This window comes from Tupaia chinensis, unplaced genomic scaffold (genome assembly GCF_000334495.1).
Source record: "Tupaia chinensis unplaced genomic scaffold, TupChi_1.0 Scaffold148210_1, whole genome shotgun sequence".
In the NCBI taxonomy this organism is placed as follows: Eukaryota; Metazoa; Chordata; class Mammalia; order Scandentia; family Tupaiidae; genus Tupaia; species Tupaia belangeri.
The window spans coordinates 866,027-876,160 of record NW_006208060.1 but is presented as its reverse complement, the minus strand read 5'-3'; the positions used below and the strand labels follow the sequence as shown (position 1 = coordinate 876,160).

Genomic DNA, 10,134 nt, shown 5'->3' with positions numbered 1-10,134 from the left:
TGCTTAGGATTTTACGAAAGCCTTTCTATGTCTCTGGGTGAGAAGACAAGTGTAAAGCTTCTAGAATCATTGTGAAATCTCGCTCCAGCCAAATGAGTTGGGCAATTAAAATGCACACATCATTGATGTTCTTTTTCCCAGTAAAGAGCAGGTAGGTTGAATAAGAATCAGTTAACTCCACAATCTCAGACAACAGATGGAGTCATTTCACTTTATATCAGTAAATAATTTTAAGTACATGAATTATCTCTTTATCCAAGAACTGTGTCACTCCCTATATAAAAATTACTCAAAAGAGATTTTCTTTAAAAGAAAAGAAAAGTGATATTCAAGTTTTCAAGCTCAGATTTTCATTGATACCAGCCACAAGTCCCACCCATTCAAACTAGTCCATGGATATCTGAGTACTATGTGGAACGTGCCACAATGAGGTTTTAGTAGCCTCCCCTGTGTAGAATAACTGCTAATGGAATTTTCTGTGTTCACGTTGTATTATCCTAGAGGAGTCACTAAATGTGAGAGTGTTTTAAAAATTACTTATTTTGGACCAGGAGATGACATAATGGTTACGTCACTGAACTACCACATAGGCAACTGTGGTTCAAGTCCCAGACCTGGCGGCTTAAACCTCACACTAGGCATGTGTGTGTGTGAGTGTCCAAAATTCCCAAGAGGAGAATGGAGGAGAAGGGATTGCAGCATAGCCATCACCTCCCTTGGGATATGGGGGGGGAGGTGATTTCTCACTTGCTGTCTCTGTCTCTGCCAAGCGTATGTGCCCTATAGCAAAAATATATCTCTAAAAAATGTTATTTCTTCGATGAATTATATTCAGGGGAAATATCTTAATACACTCTAAAGTACATGTGATTGTGTGTGTAATTAAGCCAGTAAATTGAGATATACGCAAATAAGCACACAAAATAAACACATAAACAGTAGGGCCAGCCTGGTAACCTAGTGGTTAAGGGAGCTATATCTGATATGGCCCACTGTAGTTTGAATATTTGCACCAACAGGTTGAAAAATACACTGGGCATCTGTACAAGCATGCCCACTGTATTGACTGGAAGGAGAAATGGAGTAGAAAGGGTTGCAGCATGAGGATCGTTTTCTACCTCATCCCCTCTCTCTGTCTCTGGTAAGCACATGCACCCTCTGGCAATTAAAAAAAGTGCTGTGTGACTATAGAGAAATAATACAGATTTTCTTGCATATTATTAAGAAATTTAAGATTTTATGTTTAACTGCAGTTTTCAGGTGTGTATGTGAATTCTGGGGGGTTGCTATTATAACAACCACAGGGCCCCTAAGAGTTAGATACCTGGCAACTATGCTGACTGGAGGGTGGGGATCTACAGTGGAAGAAGGGCTGGAGATTCCCACTTAGCTCCAAGAAGCAGCGAGCACCTAGACTGCTGAGAATGGCTAAGGAGAAAATCTGACATAAAGGAAAATAGTTTCAGGGTTAGGTCTTCATCCAAGTTCCGGAAGAATATAAAGTTTGGGGATGGACTTGAAGGCAGGCACCACCTCCTTGCTCTCCATTGATTCCTGTCCTGAATCCCTCCTTCTCCAGAGGCTGAAAACATGAAGATCATCCAGTACACATTCCTTGGACCAAGAGACCCAGGAGGAGGTCAGGGCCAACTGATACATTTCAGTACAAATTCCCAGAAAGTTTGCTCCAGTTGCTTCACTTTCCATGATGAAATAATACCACAGTGAATAATCTTACATGGGCTTTTTAGTGTTTGACTATCTTTGAGCTCAATTCCTAGAAATAGGATTGATAGGGAATTTAAGAGTACATATTTCTGTAGCTTCACTTGTCACTGACACATTTTCCATAAGAGTGCCTTTTCTTATAGCCTTGCTAATAAAGGGTTTAATCCACTGTGTCTCTATTGATCTCACACATAGGAGATAGTACCAGTTAGTTACAATCTACATCTTTGTTATTCTAAGGTTCATTGGTGATTCTACCATGAATATTGTCCTTGAGATGCTAGTGGTGGAAGCCATATGGTATGGTATGAGGAATGGGTTATGAAGAAAGGAGACAGGGAGTGGAAAAACCTTGGCTAAGTAGAGAATACATGATGGAAAGAAACTTAACAGATGATCTCATTTGTTAAGAACCATGTGATAACTCACATTACAGCAAACCCTTAAAAATGTAAGCATTGTGAAAAATCTTTCACTAGTAATTTTTTACACTCACCAGAAAGAGAGACAGAGTGAAAAACAGGGAAAGTAAGAAAGCAAGCCACTAGGTCCAGGATTCGAACTGCATTTGGCCATGTGGGAGCCCAATGTCATCACCACCAAGCCACCTGCTGGTCCCCACACATATAATTTACAAGGAGAATTTTACACTTATGTATGTTAAGTATTTCTTATTTACATTTAATTGTTGAAGGTCTTTATGGCATACAATATGATTTTTCAAAGAATGCATGCAATAGATGACAATCAAATCAAGCATATTACCACATACAGATTTTTTAACTTTTAGGATTTTATCCATAGAGCATATTCACTCACCAAAGAGAAAAAGAGAGAGACACTAAGAGAGAATGTGAAAATGACCATGCTGCTATCCTTTCTCATCCATTCGCCTAGGATTCTGGGCATGCACTCACATGAAAAACCATTATTGTGTGCTATAGAGATACACAACAATTAAATGTGAATAAGAAATCATAGAGTAATAAATGAGAAACAATTTTAACCACAAAGAGAAATTATAAAATAAAATAAAATTGCAGAGAAAAAGTATTTAGAAAATGTATGAGGGAAGAAAAGAGGAGAAAAAAAAAGAATGTAAAATGGTGTAGTTGCTGTGGGTAAGAGTATGATCACTCCTTCAAAAAATTAAACATAGAATTTTCCTCCATCCAGGAGAGGCAAGAGGCAGACCTTCAGAAGAAGACACCTCCTTGCCTCCTGAAAACTAGTGATTTCAGGGAAAAAATGAAATGAAGATTTTCTACTGATAATTCAGCCTCTGGCTCCCAAACTTGAGTGTAGGAAGCCACTCTAATAATCTCTCTGTCTCTGTCTCTTTCTGCCTCTGTCTCTGTCTCCTCATTTTTTGGTAATATTTCCTTTTTAAAGTTTTAAGGTAAAGTATTCTCTTGGTTTTCAGCCCCCTCATTTATCTTGCTAATAATCCCCTTTCCTCCTCCCATCTAGGAGTGGCAAAGGGTAGGCCTTCAGAAGAAGACTCCTCCATGGCTCCTGAGAACTAGTGATTTTACAAGCCATGCATTTTTTTTTATTTGGTTGATTTTTATTTTTTCTTATTTTTCTGTTTCTTTTTTTTGTTTTGTTTAAATAAATAATAAAGTTTTTCTTCTTCTTTTTCTCTCTGTTTCTTTTTTTTTCTCTCTCTCTGTCCCTGTTTCCTTTTCTTTTTCTTTTATCTCATCACTCTACTCCTCAATCTCCATTCACTGTGTTTATAGACAGAACTAAGGGAACCATAGCCAAACATCCAAATACTATTAAGGTTTACATATTCCTCAATATCCACTGAATCTGCTGCACAAGGGGATAAAAATGGAAAGGCAAAAAGACTCCAGATCACCTCCTTCTGTACGCTCACATTCCTCAATATCCACCAAATCTACTGGAAAAAGGGATAGAAGTGAAACGGCAAAGAGATTCCAGATCACTTCCTTCTGCATGTTCCTGAATGTTTAGAAAGATTGAACATCAAGAATTAGGAAGAACACCATCAATCAGATGACTAGAAATCACTGCAGGGTCACAAGAAATACGGGAAAGCAAGAAAATAACTCTCCTCCAAGGGAAAAGAATAACTACTCTTTATCCACAGACAGTTTAATGGAAATCATGGAAATGTCTGATAAATAATTGAGAATATTCATAATAAAGAACCTAACAGAGATAGAAGAGAGACAATGAACTGCAGAAGAGGCAGGAAAAAGGAGCTGATGAGGTCCAGAAGGTGAGGAAATTCTTGCAAGATCTAAAAGAGGAAATGCACACTTTATAAAACAATCAAATAGATCTGTTAGAGATGAAGACTATAAAAGCAGACTAGATCATACAGAAAATTTAATCTCAGACATACAGGATAGAATCTCTGGCCTAGAAAACTCCACCACAAAGACTGAGAAAATTGCCAAAAAAATTAGAATAATATACAAGAAATACTAGATACCATCAAACACCCAAACTGCTGTATAATTGGTATCCCACAAGGTGAAGAGACTCATAAGGGCATCAATAATCTATTCCATGAAATCCTGCGAGAAAACTTTCCAAACCTAGAGAGGCACTCAAAGTTCCAATCCCAAGAAATATAAAGGACCCCAAATAGAATCAAACTAAGCCCCTCTCCAAGACACATTATAGCCAGATTGATCAAAACCACAGACAAGATACTAAGATTGGCAACAGAAAAATGGCAAGTTACCTACAAAGGATATCCCATCAGGCTAACAGCAGACCTCTCGTCAGAAACAATGTAAGTGAGGAAAGAATGGGAAAATATATTTAAAGTGTTAAGAGAAAGGCCATTTCAACCAAAAATACTGTACCCGGCAAGATTATCTTTCATATGGGAAGAAAAGAGAAGAGCATTCTCAGAAAAATAAAACCTGAAATAATCTACCAGCACCAGACCAGGTATCCAAGAAGTTCTGAAGGGAGTGCTATACTAGGAAAATTAAATACTGACACACAGAAGGAAGAGTTCAAAAACTAAAAAAAATGACCATCCCTCTGGGGGGTGATTTGTCGCTTTCTGTCTCTCTGTCTTTCTCTGTCTTTTTGGTGAGCTCACGCGCCCTATAGCAAAAACCTCTCCGATAAATAAATAAGTAAATAAATAATGAAGATAAAATAAAATAATGAACAAGAACTGTTACATTACTTGCCGTGGGGACAAGTCTGGAGCTGAACACTATATTCCAGAATTTAATCGAGAAGATTGAACCACAACAGAAGATAAATTAAGTGCATTAAACTGAACTGCTGAAATAGCATTTTATGACTTCTGACTAAAACATTGCTAATTTTCCTCTAGGCTTTGTTTTCTGGTTTTAAGGATTATTTTCCTGTCTTGAGCTGTTGATAAGTTCATGTACCTACTATTTGAACTGAATCCTAACCTGTTTCCTGGCTTTAAGTTTTAAACAAAGTTCCTTAGCATTTCTTTGATTCGTTAAAGTTAAAAGTGCTTTCATTGAAATTATCAACTGAACTTGCTATTGAAAGTAGTTAGATTATTTAAGAAATTACGTGATCAATAAAATGTGGGGGGGAAAGGAATGGAAAACAACTGTAGACATCAGAGATAGTGTGAGAGGACGGTGGGAAAGGGCAGAGGGTCAGAAGTAGGGGATATATATACGTTTATAAAACTAGGAGTGGAAAATTATTAAGGATAGCATACATGATTAAGCCACTATGCAGTATATTCTGGATGGGAAATCACATATTGTATGCTGTGACAATGCTTAGGGAATGAATATAAATTAATACATTGAAAACCTTTCAGGAAAAAAAAGAAACAGCTCATGGAAATACGTGTCCTGGGAGAACTATGCATGAATTTCAAAAGATTTTGTGCCAAAATAAATTCATACTTTAATTGTAAAAATATTAAATAAAATAAAATTAGGACCAGCAGTTGGCATAATGGCTATGTCTCTGGACTCCCATATAGTCGACTGTGGTTTGAGTCCTGGATCCGGTGGATTAAACTACTGCTGGGAGCAAGTATGTGCATGCCCAAGATCCTGAGAGGAGAATGGAGGAGAAGGGATTGCAGGATGGCCATCCCCCCCTGGGGATGGCCTCTCCAATAAATAAATAAATAAATAAAGATAAAATAAAATAATGTACAAGAACTGTTACAGCACATTCAAAACACTGAGTGAATTAAGTTTTATGTTATCATTAGACATTAGGGGAGTAATGTAAGTTAGGATATCCCAGACACTCAAATGTTAAGAATTTGCTTTCTCCCCAGATACTCTGCTGCATATCTGGTGTTCTATGGAATCCAGCTCAAGAGTTTCCAGTGAGAGAAGTCATTGCCTCCTAAATCCTATGACCTTCCTGGACTTCGAAGACTCTTTGGAGATGGCTCTGGTCTACATAGCTCTCTGCTTGTCTGTTGTGACAGCTGTGGTTTTGGAGGTCTTTGTGAAGCATCAAGACACTCCCATAGTCAAGGCCAATAACCAGGTTCTCAGCTTCATCCTGCTCATCTCCCTCCTGCTGTGCTTCCTCTGCTCCTTGCTCTTCAATGGCGCTCCCTCTTTTTTTGCATCTGCATACAGGTCACATTTGCATTTGTGTTCACTGTGGCTATTTTCACAATTCTGACCAAACTGTTACTGTGATTTGGCATTCAAGGCCATCATACCTCAAAGAATAATGACATACTTGCTGATGTCAGTGGTCTCTAACTCTGTCATTCCCATCTGCTCCCTGATCCAAAGTGATCATCTATTGAATCTGGCAGGGAACTCTTTCATTGACACAGACTCACACTCTGAGCCCAGAAGCCTCATCATCCTGTGCAACAAGGACTCAGTCACTGCCTTCTACTGTGTCCTGGGCTACCTGGGCTCCCTGGCCTTGGGGAGCTTCACAGTGGCCTTCCTGGCCAGGAACCTGCCTGACATGTTAATGAGGCCAAGTTCCTCACATTCAGCATGCTGCTTTTCTGCAGTGTCTAGGTCACCTTCCTGCCCATCTACCACAGCACCAAGGGGAAGGTCATGGTGGCCGTGGAGGTCTTCTTTACCTTGGCCTCCAGTGCAGGGCTCCTGGACTGTACCTTTGCACTCAAGTGTTTTGTTATTCTGATAAGACCTGATGAGAACTCCTTGAAAGGTTTAAAGAGTGGAAGAGCTTCCAGAGGAAATAGGCATTTTGGTTTTCTGCATATTTTTGTGTCATATGTAAAGTTATTCTACAATTTGAACATTCTTTAAGATTTGTGCTCTCTTTTTGTTCAAGAGTCAAATTTGAAGGATTTATATTTCTTAGTAAATTGTCTGATTTCTTTACATTCTAATGTCAGATATTCATAAGTATGTGTTCTACTGATAACTAATTTGATTTCTACATTTTGTTTGTTATTTAGAGGAAGGTTATATGGTGACATGTAGTAAGGCAGCTGGATCCCACTTGGCTGACTGTGTGGTTCGAGTTCTGGACCTGGTGGTTTGAGAAACACATCAGGCACATGTGCATTTGTACCCCAAATCTCAAAAGGACAGAGAGATGGAGAAGGGATGCAGCATGATCATTTCTCATGGGAGTGATTTCTGACTTTCTCCTCTCCTCTCCTCTCCTCTCCTCTCCTCTCCTCTCCTCTCCTCTCCTCTTCTCACTCCCCGCTCCTCTCCTCTACTCTACTCTTCTCTCTCTCTCTCTCTCTCTCTCTCTCCCCCTTCCTCCCTCCCTCCCTCCCTCTCTCTTTCTCTCCAGTGAAAGTATGCACCCTCTTACAAAATTTTTAAAATAATAATAAAATAAATTAAAATAAATAAATGGATTGTGCTCAGTTACAAGAATCCCTAATCTTTCATTCTTTTTTAAAGAATTATTTTATTTAGTTTTATTTATTTATTTATTTATTATTTGACCACAGAGGGACAGAGTTAGAGAGAGAGAAAAAGAGAGAGAAAGAAAGTGAGAAAGGAAGCCTCGAGGTCTGGGACTCGAACAGTGGTCAGCTGTGTGGGAATCCAGTGCCCTTGACCACCACACCACCTGCTGGCCCTTTCTAATCTTTAATTCTTTTATCAGTTTTCTGGGAGCTCTTAAGGAATACACACTTCCAGCCCTACCTTCTTGCCTAAACCAACAGAACCAAAAGCTCAAGACTTGGGCTCAAATGTGTGGATAGTAAAAATCTCCTGAAATGTGTCTGGAAGGTGACCATTTTTGAGAAACATTGAGCTACAACATGATTACATTTGTGACTGGTCAACAAACAATGAAATATAACATTGTGGCTCTTTACAAGCTACTAATTTACACACATTTTTGTTATTATATAGATAGTATTCATTATTTTAAAAAAGCTCTTCCGCTATTTCATTAACTTCTAACTAGTTTGTGTTTATAATACAGTTGTTGATTTCTTCCTATTTCTCTTTTATTGCTTATAGATTTTATTCCAAGTTGTTTTATTTTTAACCACCTAACTGAGGCATCATTGACATAATATAAACTGCACACATTTATAGTGTATAGTTTTATATGTTTTGAAGCACATATACACCCATTAATATATAGCCTCGCTGAAGGTAATGAACATATGCATCCTTCCAAAAGTGCCGTTGTATTTTTTTTTATATCCATCACTTTTATCCAAGCAACTACCAATCCCCTTTCTTACACTATGGGTTACTACTTGGCATTTGAAAAACTATGCAATACTCCAGTGTTGAATAAAACGTTCTTTCATAAAGGAAAATCAGCCCAAAAAAGTCAAAAATTTTAAAGTAAAGAAAAATTGAATTCATCTCTCTCAGTTTATGACATATGAAGCAAATAAAATTAAGCACTGAACAACTCTCCATAGCTCAATTAGTATGGTAGACCTGCTTAGCGATACCAGATCCATCCTATATATGAATGGAGACATCTTTATATCAAGTGTTTATGAAAAAGTAACACAATTTGACCATTTCTATAGATAAAAATACTTTTAAATTCCAAAACTAGGGCTATACTGCTTCAAATTCTTTAAGCATAATATAAAGTGTTCTAAAGAGCATGGAAGTATGTATAAGGAACATGGCAATGAGAATTTTCAGTGAGAGACAATGATTAGGCTCAGTTCTGAGTACAATAGGGGTGGGGAGAATTCATATATAAACATGCTCATGTGACTGGAGTACAGCACACACTTGGCTCAGACTTGAACCATACAGTTGGCCATGTGGGATCCAGCACATTAACCCATCGTGTCACCTGCTGACCCCACAAGAGTAGATTTTAAGTGTTCTCATCACACACACACATACATAATTGTATAAATTAATGCATATGTTAAATGGTTAGATATAGCCATTGAAATATATATAGATATAGATATAGACTTAGATATATAGATATGAAAACATCTTCTTTTATAATATAAATACACACATTGTAAGCATGTAACTTAAAAAATTACTAAATAGGGGGACCAGCAGATGGGTAGTGGCTATATTGCTGAACTCTCATGGAGTCAACCGTATGTGGATGGAATCCCAGACCCAGTGGCTTGAATTCATGCCAGGCACGTGTGCGTGCATGCCCAAGAATCTGAGAGGAGAATGGAGAAGGGATTGCAGCATGGCCATACCCCCTGGGGGGGATTTCTCGCTCTCTGCCTGTCTCTCTCTTTCTGGCGAGCACACGTGCCCTATAGCAAAAATCTCTACCAAAAAAAAATTACTAAATAAAGTAAAATTCTATCAAGGAAGTTTTTCTCACAGACTTGTAGAAGCATGAAAAGTGGTTATGGATACAGAAGACAGTGTGAAAAGAGGTGGGAGATGGGGGAGAGTAAGAAGAAAGGAATCAAAGAGAAAAATATACAGTAAGATATTTAAGGGACACAGAATTGGAGGCTTGTCTATTGATGATAACGTCTATGATATCTGTAACTGGACTGCTGTGCAGAGTATTCATGTTGGGTAAATTCATTTTACAAGTTGTAGTGATGTATAGTGATTGAATATATAAAATAATAATAATAATTTTTAAAAGAATAAAGATATGACAACAGGAAATCAATATTGAGTGGAGAATAGAATTGTTTTCAAGGTGCCACATATTAAACCATGCAGTCATGAGGGCTTGCTACAAGAATTATGAATGGAGGGCAAGAAACAGCATGCTAAAGGGTAAGTAGTTTAGTAGAGTTGAGGGTGGGAGATAGTTTAATCTTCCATGCAATATATTCCCTTGTAAACTATGAAGCTCATTTCTTCCATGAAGATCCTGTAGAACTAGGAGTGGTGTTCAACATGGAATAAAAGGCCTTCTGTGGATTACTGGGGGTCACCAACAAATGATGTCACTCTTCACAGTCTTGCTGAAGCATCATCTGGAATTCTGCTGTGAGATATTTTGCTGATTCTGCCA

The 10,134-nt window shown here is 38.0% G+C and overlaps 1 protein-coding gene across 1 annotated transcript in view; it reads left to right on the top strand.

Annotated features, from left to right (window-relative positions):
- Positions 1-6,087: 6,087 nt before the first annotated feature.
- The window catches only part of LOC102469600 (vomeronasal type-2 receptor 116-like), a 25,436-nt gene continuing 21,389 nt past the window's right edge, over positions 6,088-10,134 (top strand). Inside the window, 3 exon segments of the mRNA XM_027769006.1 lie at positions 6,088-6,289; positions 6,506-6,636; positions 6,723-6,819. Coding sequence (XP_027624807.1) covers positions 6,088-6,289; positions 6,506-6,636; positions 6,723-6,819 — 430 coding nt within the window.